The sequence below is a fragment of the Thamnophis sirtalis genome, unplaced genomic scaffold (assembly GCF_051295495.1).
Source record: "Thamnophis sirtalis isolate CommonGarterSnake01/CBP01778 unplaced genomic scaffold, rThaSir2_p1.2 scaffold_2, whole genome shotgun sequence".
Classification (NCBI taxonomy): domain Eukaryota; kingdom Metazoa; phylum Chordata; class Lepidosauria; order Squamata; family Natricidae; genus Thamnophis; species Thamnophis sirtalis.
This window is the reverse complement of record NW_028261382.1, coordinates 121,815,444-121,833,303: the sequence shown is the minus strand read 5'-3', so window position 1 is coordinate 121,833,303 and position 17,860 is coordinate 121,815,444. Positions and strand designations below refer to the sequence as shown.

The window sequence follows — 17,860 nt, the reverse complement described above, 5'->3', positions numbered from 1 at the left end:
GGCCACGACCCCCGGGGGGGAACTCTCAGCCTGGCGCGCTGGGGAGCAGCCCCTGGCCCACGGGGGGCCAAACTCATCCCCGCCGCCTTCCCCTCGCCAAGCCCCTCCTCCCCCTCGCTCGCCCCTTCGCCATTCCTCCCCGCTCCAGCCGCCCGTCTCCCTGGCAGAGCCTCCCCCCCCCACCCTAACAGGGCTGCGAGGCGCGACGGCTGGCACCCGCCAACTCCGAGAGCGCCAAGCAAGCGCGCCTCGGGACTGGCAGTTCCTGAGCCCGGGCTTTTCCCCGGGGCTAGGCGGATGCCCCCTGCGGGAGACGGGATGCTGCCCTAGATAGGCCCCGTGCTCCGCTCCGGCGGAACCTTCGGAGGTTTCTCTCGCAAGCCCTGGCGCTGCGCGGGAAGCGCGGCTCGGGGAGAGGCGGCGGCGGCGGCTCCAGGAAAAGGCACGGCGGACCAAGAGGGAGCCCGCGAGGGAAAGAGCCACAAAGCGCGCTCCCTTCCCTGCCCCCTTCCTCCCCCCTCCCCTGTCTCTTTTCTCCTCTCCCTCCTCCACTTTTTTCTGCTCTTCTCTCCACTCTCAAACTCTCCCCCCTCTCTTTTCACATACACACACACACGCGCGCGCACGCTCTCCTTCTCCCCGGTTCTGTCTTTCTCTCTCTCCCCCCTCACCCACTACACGCGCGCGCGCGCTCTCACACCCGCGCGCCCTCCTTCGCCGAGCCTTTCCTTCGGCTCCTTCTGTTCCTGTCATCTCCCTTCCGCTCCTGCCTGGGCACCCGGCGCGCTCGCTCCCTCGCTCGCCTGCCCGTCTCCCTCCTCCTGCGCTCTTCCACTTCTTTCCCCCGTCTCTTTCCCTCTTCTACCTCTGCTCTCTCTCCCCCCCCTCACCCTCACCCCGTCGCGCACCTACTTACCTTTTGCACCCCCTTTTCACACCCTCAGTGCACCTGAGCACCCGAAGAGCGGCGGGCGGCGGCGGCACGAAAAGCACCGGCGGCGAGCAGCATGTCCCGAAGGAAACAGAGCAAACCCCGGCAGATTAAACGTAAGTTTTCCAAAGAGCGGAGAAAAGAAAAAGGGGTTGCAGGGAGAGGGCGGGGGGTGGGTGGGTGGGGGTGGCTGTTTCCCAAGGCTGCTTTTCTGGTTCTTTTCGCTTTCTAAGGCTTGGTTAAAAATAACAAGGGAGTGGGGAAGGGGTGGGAAAAAAAGACGAAAACGAATGGAGAGAGAGCACAGCTTAAGTGTGAGCGCCCCGGGTCGAGTTTGGAAGGGGCTATTTGTCTTTGGAGACCTGAGTTTGGACCTTCCTCTCCCCTCTTTTTATTTTATTTTTTAAAAAATCCTTCTTTTTCTTTAAATATCTTTTTTGCTTTGAAGGATTCCTGGGCAGGCTGGTCATTTGGGAAAGTTAGCATTAAACTTCGCTCTTAGGAGTGGCTGGCTGGCTGACTAACTGGAGAGGGGTAAATAGGGGTTTTTTTTACGCGTAGAGAACTTTCTCTCTTCTGGGAAGCGTGCGGCCGGAGATGTATTTGCCAATAAGCAGTCCCGGGGAACGGAGGAGGCGGGTGGTGGGCGAGAAAAGAAAAGCATCGCCCTGGAAAGCAGCCCACAGAGCCAGCTGAGCGCGTGCAGAGTGCCATTTCTTCTTGCACCCCCACCCACCCCTATTCCACTCGCAGCGAGTTCCTGCCACCAGGCCAAAGGCACGCGTGCTATTCCTGGGCTATGGACGGGTGGGTGGGAGAAGAAGGTGGCATCACGCAACAGCGGCAGCAGCGGCTCGACTTTTTTTTGGAGTGGGGGAAATAGCACCCTCCTCCCCAAACTCTTCCTTTGGTGGGAGGCGAGGCTCCTTTGCAAACTTATTCCAGCGAATTCCCGTCGCTCGCAAGCAAGCGGCGCGCGTGGAGGTTTTTTTAGCAAGCGCCCCCCCCCCCGTTATTTTAATTAGGCTAGAGGTGGCCCGGGGAGGTGGAGCAGGTGAATGAGAGTCAGACCTTTTGGCAACCTTTCCCTTCTCGTTTTCCCTGCCCCAGCCTAGGACAAACTTGAGGGATAGTCCCTTATGATGTCAACTTCCTAAACTTTCCTGAGCGCCGAGATTCCTTTTTGTTTTGTTTTGGCCTTGGTTTCTGTTCAAGTAACCGAAATTAACAAAAAGAAAGAAAAAAATTCCCAAAGAAAAAACAAACTAGTGGCCAAAAATCTTTTGAATATCCCAACCTCTCCTCCAAAATGTCTTTCAAAGATAGTTGTCACGTGACCTAACCCATTCCTTTCTGGTTTTAAAAAACATTGGGGATTTTTGTTTATTGCCTCTAATAGGAATTAAGATAAAGATAAGGCTTCGCAAGGGTCAAACCGTCCCAGAGAAATCTGGATTAATGTCGTAAAAAGAATAGTGCTTCTCAGTGTAACTTTCTGATACTCCCTTTTTAGCAAACACCACTTCCATAGCCTTAAAATATTTTTGTAACTTTCACTTTGTTAAGGCTCCTTGCCTTTTAGGAATAACTTCTGATCCTCTTTGCTTCATCTTTTGCTAAGGAAAAACAGTTCACTTAAGCAGTGTACAACCAGGAATATTACTGACTGGATGAGCTTTCTACTACATAATGTGGCTTGGTTCTTAATAAATAATTAACATTAATTGGTCACCCGATACAAAGACCATCTCAGTCTATTTTTTTCATACTTTGTTATCTCCCAGTTTAACTGTTAAATGTTTTTTTATGCCTACCTTACAACGTCAGATAAAGGCTTTTGCACTAATTGAGGCCATTGAATACTGTGATAGGTCCCAAGCCAGTTTCTGTGTCTCTTTTCCTCCCTAGTAAGATGTGTTAAATTAAAGAAATCAAATCCACTGTTTATTGACGCATGTAAATATTTATGTGCATTCTTGTCTAGATGCAACACCCCCACTATGGGGCCATTAGGGCTGTGGAGTATACTTTGGCTAGCGTTAGGTTTAACACTGTCGAGAACTTTGAGTGCTGTTTCCCACTACTCAGATTTACTCGCTCTTTAAAGATAACTAGAAAGATTTTCAGAGGAAGAGGGACCCTTACATTTGGAGAATCTGTAGGGGTTTAGTAGGAAAGTGGGCTAAAAAGTCATCCTGGCTGAGACTGGACTCTGCAGATGTTTTTTTTTATTCTTCGACAGTGTTGCCTGCTCACATCTAAACTCTCCCCATGACCATTTCTTGAATATATTTAAATATTTAGCCCATGTGCAATTCTCCAGAACCGTGAGGGAGAATGCACACCATCCCTCCTAGTGAAACAACCCCTAGTGTGACCATCATAGTTGACAGCTAAAATAATAGGAAAGCTACTGGGGAGAGTAAAGCAGTACTTTTAAGCCTGAAATCTCAGTTGGCAAAGAAGTCTGGCTGATAAACCATGCACAATTTAGAAGATGTTATGATGAGGGGTAGGAGGAAGTCAGGAAAAACTCCCAAGACAGTCAGTTCAAAGGACAAAAAGGTTGTTGGGCACAATTTCCCCTCTTTTACTTCATATAGTTTTCTGCTATCTAAAATTGTGATTTATGCAGTATTTTAATATTTTGCTTATTCTTTCCCCTTGGGTGCTCTCTGGGCAGTGATAAAAAAGCGACGCTGAAAGAGCACCATTAATTTGCTCTGATGACTGGCCAGATAAGGGTAGATAATGGGAAAGATAAGCGGAAAAGATATACCATCAGAAACCCGATTATTACCATTAAAATTCCAGCCCAGCAATCTGCAGAAGCCTGATAATTCCTTCTCCGTTTCCACCACTTTGGATGATAAGGCAAAAAATAGTCACTCAGGGCTCCTTGATTAGACTGCCTGGATTTCGTGATAATACAGTGATAAATTATGTATTTTGCCCCATGTTTTGTCCAAACATTCAGATTTCTCTTTTTTTTTTCAAAGTCTATATTTTTGCCTCCCTAAAAAATAAAAAAATATATAAAATAAAATGCCTTCTCTTGTAAGCTTTTATTGTAATCCTACTTTGATAAAAAGCAGTGATAGGAGAGGTGGTGTTTTGTGTGGGAGACCCCCATATCAATGTTATCAGCCCATCTCACTGCACCAGCTGCTAGCTGCTGTTGTTTTTTTGCCTTATCATCTCCTGCCAATATGCCAATAAATTGTCCAGATTGTTCTCCATTTTGTGGCTGCAATGCAAAATTTATGACAGAAATGATTTTTTTTTAGAGCAAATGCATTTCTTTATATTAGCAGGGATGGCTATGTAGTTTCGTTATTGTTATTTCTTGTTGCAATCGTCTGGGATCTGATATTTTATGAACAGTATTATTTCAATTTCATTCACACTTACTGATGCCTGGGGAGGAGAAAATGAGTTGGTTATTTAGTCTGATTATTTATTTTGAGAATAAAACATTGCCAAACTAACTGCTTCAAGAAAAGAGGAAGCTTGTAAAAACATTGTAATTGAATACCAACAAAGAGGTCAAGATATTTATTGGAAAAGATTATCAGAAGAGATCCAAATGAAACATTTGATTGTTTTGTAATATTTAGAAAAATGTACTGTGTTTTTAGGTTAAAATTAGATAGGGGAGGATAGCAAATTATTTTCAAATGATGCTTAAAGAGAACTTGTAAATTAAGCATATTTCATAAATTTTTAAAAGCCTATTCATCTTAGGACAAATATGTTTCTAAAACTTTCTGTTGCAAGCTTTGATAAAAAGTTTCTATTAATTTATAATATTTAATTTTTTTTGCCTATCAGTCTTCTGAGTTTATGCACTTTCATACTTTTTCATAATGAGCTAGAAGAAAGCTATTGTGTTAAGAAGTTTTCTCCCAAATACAGTAATAGTTTAAAACCACAATAAACTTAGCTTATTTAACATAAGAGTACGAAAACACATACCGTAGTCCTTATTAATATTTTTACTCACGTACTATTTTTTTAGGCATAAAACTATTTCTGTCCATAGAATTTTGCTTGTGTCAAATCCTTTTGCGGAAGAGCTGTATTTTAAAACAAGTTTGTATTCTATATTATCAGTAACATCATTAGTTAATTCACATGGAAAAATAGAGTAGAGAATATTTCTTTATTTTGGAAGGTCAAGTATGGCAGGTTACTAACACTTACAATTCACTTGCCACTAACTCTTACAAGTGTTTAAAGCTGAACAATTGATTAGTATTTATTTAGTAACAATGTTATTTTGACCACGGTGATAACTAGGATTTCATGGCTGCAAAGTTGTTTTGCCTACTGTGTTGCCATTTTGGTTTTACTGTATGTTCTTGCATTCAAGTGGATATGTATGCATGTATGTATTGTATGTATGTATGTATGTCTTACATATATAGTTTAGATTAATGCTATGTACACCAAAGAAATAAAACAATATTTTATATTTATAGCTTTTGCAATAGGAGATCTCATTTTCCTTGATTTAATATTATTAAGTAATTATAAGCAACTTTTCAGAAGCTAACCAGTACAGTTAATATTTTGGTATTATCCAGGTGGATATTGACTAGAAAAAGGCAATATCCAGAAATATGTTCTGTTTTAAGTCTATTAAAAAAAGTTCCTGGAATAGAAGGCTTCTATTTAGATGCATGTGTTAAAGTTCATTACCCCTATGAACAAATTAAAATTAGAGAAGTTTGGAACATAATCTTCAAGGACTAAAGCCATATTAATCAGTTAATTAAGTGTATACTCTCCTTTACATTAGATTGTATACTATTTAAAGCAACAAACTTGGAATATTCTCTGTAAGCAAAACAGACCCAGTAACAGACCAACAGCCCACATTGTTTGGATATGAACTATGCAGGATTTTGTTTGCCTTGGGAGCCAAATATTAATTTTGTGAAAGTAAGTAATCTTTTTCACTATGAATTACATAGAGGAGTTTAGTTTAGGAAATGCATTTTATAAATATGATAAATATAGTTCGCATGTAAAGGAAAGCAATGAAATCCAATAATGCACTTATAATTTTCAGTCTGTGTTTTTATTGCCATTAGAAGTAGCGCCACATGAATAGATTCTTACAGGTATCAAGGTAATGAAATGAAAATGATTTATTTGTAGTGCCAATTATTTTACCTTTAAATATGAATTGAAACAATAAACATTGCAGTTAGAGTGCCAATAATAAAATGTATCTGAAGTAACACATTAAAGAACCAAGATTTGAACAGTTGATTAGAAAAAAACATTCTAGCGAAGTATATTATATACAAATCAGTAAAAATGTAGAATAATACCAGAATGTCCTCCACCTTATGCCCAATGTACTAAATGGAAATTTAAAGGTTTTTTTTCCTAACTTTACAAATATTTTTAGTGGGTTTTCCAAAACTGACTTAAGTAACTTTCCCTTTTCATACTGGAAGAAGTTACTTAAATATGTTCTGATATGTACATATATTGACAAATATATAATAGGAAACAATGCTTAAGTTACAATGCAACTAGTAGATTAGAAGCATATAATGCTTTTCTACCAAGAATGAATAAATCTAGCATTTTTATTGGATAATAATCATTTGGGGAACTCATTTGTAAGTTACATGGAGATTTTGTTTTTATCTATGGCTTATGTGAACTATAGTCAGATTTGTATGAGAAATTAGCTATGTCTTTCTGGCAATGCATTTTAAGCAAATAATTATGCACAATGATTTCCTTCCTTCCTTCCTTCCTTCCTTCCTTCCTTCCTTCCTTCCTTCCTTCCTTCCTTCCTTCCTTCCTTTTTCCTCCCTTCCTCAGAAAAAGAATGGATTGGAGCATATAGATCTATTTTAAAATTGAAATGTGTTTTTCCTTACGGTTCTAAAGAGAGATGCAATTAAATGAGGATATTTGAATGTGCTATGCATGGAACAGAGACACGTTCTCTTTAAGGTATTAGCATAAATCTGGCACATTTGTTTATTATGTTTCAAAATCAGTCACTGGTATCTCTGCCACAGGTAACAATTGACTTTTCAGGCTTCAAGTTAATAGCCTTGTCTCTTGCTTGTAAGGATCAATATTAGTATTAATTAATCACCATTATCAATCCTAGGATCTGGTTCTATTTGTTGTTACATCAGCAAATATCAATATAGAAAGTAGACTCTCTGATCGTCATGGCAACTTCATCTCTTGGGTCAAAGAAAGTTTATCTTATCTGTTCATGGAGAGTGGCAAACTGTTTAGGGATCTAGTTTGAACTCTAAGAACATTGATTTAGTTTTTGTTTGTGAATTGATGCTGAATTTCAATCACAAGGGATAGGAAAGATTTAAATATTAACGCCTTGAGGTATGTCCAAGAAGGTGTTATGCTATTACTGTCAGATTGTCTTTCTGAGATGACACAAAGAAAGGGAATGAGAGGTGTGTCATTTGGATTATTTCAAGCTCAGTAATTTGTACATTTAGCAAACATGTCTAGAATGAAAGTGAGTTAATTTTCTTGCTTGTATAGGATAATATGTTTTATCTTCAAAGGCCTGAGAGATTGGTATTGGTTGTGAAGCAAAGATCAGTGCAGGCTCCTTTTGTTCAATGGAATGGAGATGTATTTCACTGCTTGGTAGAACTCCTTTATTTTTTAAAAAGAAAATAACTACATCATTTCTTCTTATATCTCTCTAATAATGACTCCCAAGGAAGAACCAGAGGCAATCTAAATAATTTGTTAGATGCATCTTTGGAAATTGCTGAACTGATAAATATGATTTCCTGAGCCTGTAAAACGAAGTATGAATTCCAGTTTGCTGCTATTCACCATAATAAAATATTGATGTATAGCTCTGTTGAAAATCTCTCAAGAGTATTTGGTTCTGTGCCACTCTTTCTTGAAATATTGACATACAAACACATCACTTTGTTGAAATTCAGAATTCAACATAGAGGAAATTCAAAACCTCATCCAATCTTAATATGGACAATATTTTCAAACACATTATTGGGAATAATTGCTATGCTCAACTAGTAGTATGGCCAGATATTTACAATATATTTTAAAAAAACTACAACATACTTTTTATGGCTATTGGTATATCAATAATATAATTAAGAAACTTTAATTCAATATTGTAATTGAGTAATACAGTTTACCTATTTACCTATCATTATTAATGCATAATAAAGCATCTCAACTCCAAATCCATACTTTTAGGGACTACTGTATGTAAATTAAATAAAATACCCATGTAAGTATGCAATGCACAAAATATTTTTAGTGCCAAATATCTCTGAACTTGGAATTGACGTCTCTTTATTGATTACTTGGTGTGATCAAATGTCCTCAAAAATTATTGCCATTGTGACATGATAATAGATCTGTATGGCTGTCACTAATGTTTTCTCACTTTACAGTGATTAAGTTATTTTAAAAAGAAACACATGAAGTGCAATATAAGATTTGAATAATTTGTATGAAATTCCTTGCAGATCTGATTTTTAAAAATCAGCCAATGAAATGCTTTATGTTAAGAAATATAAAGTTAACAAAAATAACTCTTTATTTTTCCAAGACCCTCATTTCCATGTTTAGTGAGAAGTGAAGAACATACATTGTTTTAGTTCTAAACATTATCTTCTCTGAATCAGTTGGGAAGTACAAAGCAGTTGCTATTCTTCAAACTTAAGCAAATATATCATTTGCTACTAATTTTCTTTTCCTTCTACTTTGCAATATACAGAATATTTCTGAGATAATATATTTTTCTGAAGGTCAGAAAAATAGAAATGTAATAATAATTGACTTTGGATAAATGCTGAAGTAGAAACTTTGGAAGCCATTGGAAAAAGTTGTGTTGTAACAATTGGGGGTTGCTGGAATACCGTATAGTTTTCATTGTTCAGACTTGGCATAATCGAATCCACTAAGGAGAAGAAATATGTTGGGCTAAAGATACTTAGAAGTAGGGAGGACAATAAAGACTGTGTGCTTATTAATTGACTACTGCAGTCAAAGTACTGGATTTTGTAAAAAAAAAAAATCTTCTTTGCATCTATTGATTGATTGTAAGATATTCAGAATTGCACAAGTGTTTGGTAGTAAGCAACATGGATTTTTAAAAATCGTTGATATGTGGAGTAAATTCATTAATAAAAATGGTATTCTGAGTTTTTGGAGGGTGTGACATTGGTTCTTCTGAGCTGGTATTTGCCTTTTATATAGAAGAAAGGAAAAAGATGATGTAAATATTCTATTGAACTGAATTCCTTATTATTTCTTATGCTTATAGCTTCCCTCTGCAACAACTATTTCAAAATAATTAGTCATATTTTTTCTTCCTAACCAAAGTTTTGTGTTCTGAATTCACTCTTTTTGAAATACTTCGTTTAGTAACATTTATATATCTGATACTATAAGAATTGCTTGCTTTTCTTATGTTTTTTGTTTACAAAAATAGATTAATTATAATGAAGATGCAGTTGCATAAACTCAATGTACATACTACTTTTGACAATTCTATTTCTAAAACATATAAAAGGGGTATTATAAATGATAGTTTTTGAAGTATCGTTATCATGTACAAATTATTTTAACTGTTACATGTTGCTTCAGTGTGGCTGTCTTTGGTTTTACTGTATTACTATTACATATAATGTCTGCAATACTTTTTTAAAACTGTCTTAGAACTATTAACTCAATTAAAGGATTTAATTTTGGAAAATTTAAAAATATTTCTTTTACACAAGGTGCACCTTGCCTAAAAGAAATAATGGATCCATAATGTTGGAAAGATTTTTACGTGTGAAGCTATTTATGTTTCTAGCAGTTATTTTTTTACTTATATTATGATTTTCTTCATGATTTTTTTGCTTTTATCATGGATAGAAAAACATTCAGGCACTTCAGATTAAAAACAATAATTATGTTTATTTAAAAATAAAATCCTGAACAAAATACTTGTACGCATGATTATTCAAATGTAAGGGTAATGGAGAAAAATTGAATTATATCTTGACAGTTAAGTCCTATGAAACCTTAGTAGTCTGCTCCATTGTCTCCCAGTTCCTATGCATAGTATGTGCTGTAATAGATTTTAAACTAGAAATATAACTTCCTACTTCATAAAGAGAAAACATTAAGGTACATTCCTATATTCATTTTTGGACATATAAGGAAGTCAATGTGACTTATTAATGACATTTATAGTTTTATGCTGCTGATTATAGTTGAATCAGAAATGAAACTCTCATGTTAACAATTTGTTCCATTCTATATATAATATATACATGAACTAGAATTAATAATGAGAATGTGTTACATAACTCTGGTTTTAAATATTCTTACCAACCTTTAAAACCTGTTTCTCTATTTTATATGGACAACGCATAGATCACCATGCATAATGAATTAGAGACCCCCTTTGAAATATGACTTGAAAAGTAGTCATGAGAGTTCAATTCAAATTTGAATGCTTTATTTATAATTTAGTGTAGTTTAGACTAATTTAGTATCATTTGAAAGAGAGAGAGAGCTTCTAAAATATAATGTCTAAGTCCTTAAATAGTGGGCATCACAGACAAACAAATGCATATTTTGCCATCAAGTTCTTTTAAGCTTCTGAAGCCAGGCCTACAACTGGGTCAGATGATAAGATGAGCACAACAGCTAAAACGAAGAGCACCTCTGATAAAAACTGATTGATTGATGTCTGGCTTCCTCACCATTGCAAGCAGTTGACAGTTAGTTTGGGATCAGATGATTTGGCTTTTGCGATAGATGAAGGGGTCTGTTAGGTAAGTCTGAAGGACATACAGGACATTTCTGTGTTAGTCAGAAAATACTAGATTCCCACAAGGTGGGGCACTGGGTTGCATATTTTTTACCTTATGTCTTAACTTTCATGTTCAGTTAAATGTGTTACAAACCTAAAATTAATATCCATTCTAAAATTAAGACAAATGAGAGATTGTGATATCACTATTTTTGAAGATACAAGATAAATTCAAATGTGGTATGCCAGAAGAGTGGTGTTTTAGGAGGGACACAGCTTTGAGTCATTGGTGAACAGCTAAGCAGTTCTATGGGAGAAAATTATTTCATGCAAATAATATTTGCCCATTAATGTTACAAATATACAGAAAGTACTTAAATGGATATTATCTCAGAGGGACCACTTACTATAATAACATTAACAGAGATTACATTTAAGTTGACAGTTTTCTTTCAAACACATGGACATTTAATATTCAGGGACAGCAAATAGACAACTGAAAGATTATGCTGTTCATCAAACAAGGCTTTCAAATCAAACCACATTTTTTTGGCAGAACTGCTTTAGAATTGGAATGCAGAACAACTTGAATTTGACTTTAGATTTTGGACAGTTTTGTGTTTGTTGGAAATACATTATGATGTATCTCTTTACTCTGAGATTCAAGAGTCAAATCTCTAAAGAACAGTTATATTTCTTCTAATCTGTTAGCTTAATATCAGTAGTTGGTTTTTTTAAAGAATGTGTGTATCTGATTGTACTGAATATAATCACAAACAGCTGTAGTTATTTTTTTCTGTGGCTAATAATTGTAAACCCATACAGGTGAAATGTGGCCATTTCAAATATGATTTGCTGTACGTACCTCACAGTGCATGAATTTCAAGGCACACTGTTTTCACATAAGAATCTAGGAAAAGTATACTTATAAATTACTTTTCTTGTCTAATGATATGTGCCTTGACATCATTAAAAATTAAAAATCAGTATCTGTAAGTTCAGAATACAAGAGGGCTTTAAGTAAAATCTTTTTTAAAAAATAAAGGGCTTTTTTTAAACCAAGAAAGATGTTGGTTCATTATTACTAATAGTGTGAATAATCAATTTAGCATTTCCATGTCTATCTTTGTAAAACTTGGTTATACTTTTATTACAACACTAAAATTGCCAGGAGCAATTCACACATTTTTGGAAAGTTAATAATATGTGACAAAGGTTGCATTTTTATTTAACACATTATACACTTCAGTTTACAATTCACAAACAGTGCAATTTTTATGTATCTGCTGAAATGTCTCATGAGATTTATTCCCAGGTGTATGGAATTACAGGCTAAAATCATTTTTAAAGTGCTTTCCTTACAATTAGTGCTTGTGTAATAATTGTATATGATTCTTTTATAATTACCCATTCAGTACATTTTTCTCATCTCCTCTTTGCTGAACTTCTAAAAAATATGTACCCAAGTAGTTTGATGTCTTACTTGATTTTCTTTGGAGTGTTCTACCTTTTATTAAGTAATTGAGATCCAGCTAATTATACCCAGAAGAAAATAAGGACTAATTAATCAAAGAAAGAAAAATAATAATATTAATTTAGTCAAAATGATCAAGACCAGCTATGTTACAAATATATAAATGGACAGTAACAATCAGCTACTTAAATTAACTACACTGTGTAATTTTATGATTAGTCCTGCAGTGTAGAGAATTTCATTTTAGTGCAATTGGAGGATATTTTGATGGAAATGGTCCTGGAATTCTCTTTATTATTCTTTGACTGTTACCTCAGAAATATTGCTGGTAAAGAAAAAGAAAGATTGAACTTAGGTTTGAAAAAGATATTTAAAATTACATTTGCCACATGTACAGTATCTGTATACAATTCTTGTTTTGTATGGAAAATGTTGCTTTTCCAGTTGTAATCAGTTATTGCTTGATTGTTTCTAGATGTTATAAGGTCAAAAAAGGAGAAAAAAACCCCCTATATTAAATACAGCTTCCAACTTTTTCTCTTTAATAAAAGTGTTTTATATACTATTGGTTTAATTTTGCATCAGCATATTGAAACTTTTTTTGTGGCGTGTTCTTAAGCAAATTTATTCACAGTTAATTTTTTGTTAAGTCCACTAAGATGGACCATGTGGCAAATAATTAAAATTTCACATTTCTTTCTTATGTTTGGATAACATTAATATATTATCAACACCTTTTAATGTGAAAAAATAACGTTTTGTCTAGAAAATTAAATTTTTCACAAAAAAATTGTTAGGGTCATAAAACATATATGCATTTATTTTTTAAAAACTTAGCTGTATCCTGGAAGCTGCCAGAATACTTCCTAATATATTTTGCTCTAGAATTAAATATTGCAGTTTTTTTTCACTATGGAATTTAAAAAAAACATGGTTTTAAAAAATTAAATTGAAAGTTTTGAGTACTGTAACTCATACAAGGCAGTGTTTTTTTTAAAAAAAAGCTGTTTTGAGTCTTATATGTAGTCCCAATGGATACAAAACTCTTCTACATTTAAAATATTCACATTTAATTCTATGGCAGCAGTTGTATTAAAATATACACTTTCCTTTCACATTTAATGGACTTACAACTCAGTAAATGTTGATATCAGAAATATCTAGCTTTTATGAGCTAATAGGTATATTTGAAATGTTAGGAACATATTTAAAAAAAGTTACAGCCATTACAGTAACTCATAATAAAATCTCAATGTATCAGAAGGCGAACTGATACGATTATTTCTTAGCCTGTCAATCCTTCCATGATGATGTCTACCAATCCAGTTTCCAGCTTGTGTTTGTCTTGTTTCAGGTTAGGGGGCACTTCCAAACAAAGCAGTGGACAATTGAGCAAGGAGCCTGGTGAGGTCTCTGGACGGATTGCTTTAGGTATATTGGCATCATGTTGTAGCTTGAGATACTTACCATAAGTTTAAGTAATATAAGTCATTCACTTATTGCTAGATTATAATACCAGAATAAATTAAAAAGGAACAGAATGGGAAAAATGCTATTAATAAAACATTTTCCTGGGAAGTGGTAATTACTGCTACTCTAGAACATAAGTTAAGAAATAGATTTGATGATAAAGCTTTAATTGCTGGGGGAAATTGTATGTAAGGCGTACATATCAACATTGTAGAACTCTACTTATTTTACAGCTGATGGGAAGTACACACTCTTGGTCAATTATTGAATAAAGGATTATGCAGGTAGTTCTCAGTTTAAGTTTCGTTTCCAAGATCAGTCTTTAAGTGAATTTGTATGTAAGCCAGAACAGTGTATAATACAGTGTAAATAGTATCGTGTAATGAACTTGAATCATTGTGTATTTAACTTGAATTTTCTTGGAATAGGCTCTCTTCTTAACTAGGTTTAAACTGGAGTGCTCTTAACCCAGGGACTTGTTATATATATTTTCGTAGATTTTTAGGGGTGTAGGTATAAGACCCGAATACAACAAGACCAGCACGCACGCACGCACGCACACACACACACACACACACACGTGTGTGTGTGTGTACATGTAATGTTCAGCTAATGAACTTCCTACAACAAGTTTGCTTTACCACCCTAAAATATTTATGGAAATATTTCACTGAAGATTAGAAAATCTTATCTTGAGATCATAAATTAGTGCCTATGACTTTCTTCAGAGATAATCCTCCAGTTCCAACACCTGTTTTGCCCACTAAAGGTATGGATTTTTGTTTGTTCATATTTCAGTATCAGATTAATTTAGACCCCGTTTTTCAAAAAGAGGTTTATCTGTCCTTGTTGGCTGATGAAAATTTTATATTCTGAGCTGGCTGCTATTCCAGAAACCTTATATTTCACATACATCAAATGTTTTAAAATCTTCTAATGTTTAAAAGCTTGTCATTTAAAAAAAAATCCAGACAGATTTTTTTTTAAAAAATAGCCTGAAAAGCAAATATATTATTGAAATATTGTTATTTCCAGTTTATTAGGAAATTTATATCTTTAAATTATTTCCAGTATTATCTTGTCTGATATTGGTTTAGAATGTATGTTGCTATTAAAACTAATAGTAGGGGAAAAATGAAGCGTACATGAAATGCATCAAAGTACATCTACATATTTTAAAACCATAAACATCTTTTTGCCGGTAGGAGTGAAATAAAATATGAGTGTAAGCGAAGCCTATGGATTTCCAATAAATTAACTTTTAAAAGCGGTAGTCATGAAGATGTGATAGGATTGGCACAAGGATCAAAAATATAATAGAGCAAATGATGATGCCTTCTTTCAGCTTCTCAGTCAATGAAATTTGGAGTTAGGAAAAATATGTGCTGTTTACCCAATGAATCACATTTCAATTTTTGTGAAACGGATTGTAAAGTGATCCCAGAATCATATTATGACAAAGCTATAAAGATCCTGATGAAAACAGAACACCTGCCATGTTCTCAGTCTAAGAGGGGAAGAGAAATAACATTACTAGATCATGCAGTAATGAAAAATTATAGACATGTTTCTAGTGTTCTTGGAAATATGACGAATATCCATCAATTAGTTATGTGCTGATCCCTCTCATGGGAACAAGATGTCAAAAGAGAAGGACACGTCTCCAACCCTTATCTTTGTATCAATGCATAACTTGCTAGGCTATGGCATAGCACTCAATTGGTTCATTCTCAATGACATTGTCATGAATGGCCCCACTAATTTCAGTACTAAGGCAGCACTCCAAGCAGATGTCTGGCTACTGTTTTCAATCATTATTCTGAAAACGTAACACACTGTTGAGATGGGCAGCCATACAAAATGAATGAATGAATGTACAAGAAGAATATTGTACGTAGGGCAAAATCATCCTAGATTGCAACCTGCACAAAACATTCCTAGGAAAAAGTGCTCAAGACTATTCCGGGACAAGAACTTTTTCTGCGCAAAATGAAGTGTCAAGTTATAAAAAGGAAGGGAGCTAAAGAAACATTGGCAGCAGAAATTCCACACTGCTCATTGTAAGACTTGGTTTAGGAAGCCAAAGATGAGTTTCAGCTCCACAGGAGGAAGAACATTTGTAAATGCTTGTTGTAAAAAAATATACTATCAAATTAAGACAAAAATTTCTGAAGCCTGTACATGTCACAGTCATCACAAAATAAGTACCATTTAGCCATAGCAACTAACAGGTACTAGCAAATCATGAGCCATTCATTCTGTCTATAATACCAACTCCACATTGTATAGTTCACTAGAAATACAAGAGGAATCATAGCTAAGTCAAATAATATATTAACATGCAGACAATGTAGTTTCAAATTCCAAACATAATTTATATATTGTAATTATATGCTAGGAAAAATAGAAACATCTTACAAATTATATACAATGTACTTTCGATAGCTCAGTATCTCAAGGCTCGCAGCAACTTCCAAAATCAATAGCCTGTTTAGGTTGCTTGGCTCATTGTACCAATATCCTTGTTACCCCTCCACCTTTCACCCTACCTTATCTCTTTTTTTCATTTATACCATTGACAGTACTATATATTCTGGAAGTAACATTCTTTTTTATTGTGCCAAAGGTGCTTTTCCAAAAGGCAATGAGAATTTCTTGGTTTTCTTTCTTGTAAACATTTTGCTTCTCATCCAAGATGTTTTCAAGAAAAAAACCCAATAAAGTTCAGTTGCCTTTTGAAAAAGCATCTTTGGGACAACCATGACCCTGGATGATTGAGAATGTCCCTGGACATTCTTTTTTATTGCTGTAATTGTGTGACGTGCCTCCAATAAAACATTACTAATAATAAAAATTAAAGTAATATGAAAGTAATTGAAAGCCAAATAGTTTTATTCAAAATATAATGCCCGGTTAGCATAATATAATAGTATAAACAAGAATATACCAAGATGCATTAAAATATACAAAATACTATTTAAAAAAAAACTATTGGAAAGAGTAGCCATATCATTTGTGCATCCTGAAGGAATGGTTCTATCCTACATCATTCTAAGGGTGTAAACATGTATAGGAGATGACCAGATTGAGCCTGAGGGCGGGGTGTCTTAACATGTCATCAGTCTCAAATCCCTTCGTCCCACAAGAGATCTAAGTCCAGCCCATCTTGAATTCAATTGATGTTTCTAGGCAATGCCAGCTACTTGGTTGTGCTGTTTAATGTAGGCCTGTTCCTATCGCTATATGTTGGACTATCTCTGAGGCCCTTTGGCAGTTTGCATCTTGGATTCTGTCTAGTCAGGTCCTGCTTCTCTGGATTTGATACTTAGCACTTGTTCCTATATTGCTCTGGTGTGTGTGTGTTTGTGATGAACTGCAATGCAGTAATCATTCTTTGTAGTAAATATGCATTTTATTACTGACTGTACTCATCATGGCAACCATTTCGTAAAATAACCATATAATACTCTCAAAATTCCAAGCATCTTCTTGTTCCAAAAGGTCATATTATACAAATGGGTCACAGGGGAAATGTACAAAAAAGTCTCAGTGGTTACGCATAGTAGCATAATATTCTCCCATCCCTTCTGATTTCTATAGTGTTCGTTCTTTGAAGCTCCAGTTCAAACACAGAATAGGCTAAAGGTGCCATTGCTGTTTGTGTTGTGGTCCCCAACCGTGATGCTATTTGCCTAGAGGGGCAAGAAGTGTTAATGATGTACTTAAGTGTGGTTGGAAATGTTTTGAATAAAAATCTTTGCTTATAAAGTGCTCTTTCTTGTTTTTCCCTCGTTAACAGAGTGTTCCTTTGTAAGCTTGCAATATGCACAATCAGAAATGTAATTTGATCCTGCCTGCCTGCCAGTAGAGTCTTCTGTGCGAGATTTACACAATTTACGTGCCAATAGCAATCATATTTCTCGTTTCAGGACTTGGTGGAAATAACATTATAGATGGACAGTAATAGTTAATTAAAGAGATAATAGGGGTCCACTTCAATGTGAATTGAGTTAACTCAGGCCCCCTGGCCTGGCTTTGATATGAAGTTTATACCTTGGGAATGTGTGTATTCAATTAAATATTTTACTTCCTAAATAAGTAGGTTAATACTAGTGGTGGGATTCACTTACCTTCTCTACCAGTTTGCAAATGTGAGCGTTTGCCTTCTGCGCATGCGCAGTGCTCA

General features: G+C 35.7%; 1 protein-coding gene across 2 annotated transcripts in view; it reads left to right on the top strand.

The window, feature by feature from the left end:
* Positions 1 to 238: 238 nt before the first annotated feature.
* The window catches only part of ZFPM2 (zinc finger protein, FOG family member 2), a 326,347-nt gene continuing 308,725 nt past the window's right edge, over positions 239 to 17,860 (top strand). For both annotated transcript variants that reach the window (XM_087706784.1, XM_087706783.1), the window contains exon 1: positions 239 to 1,047. In XM_087706784.1, the coding sequence (XP_087562910.1) occupies positions 1,008 to 1,047 (40 nt within the window). In that variant the 5' untranslated portion in view covers positions 239 to 1,007. The remainder of the gene's footprint in view (positions 1,048 to 17,860) is intronic.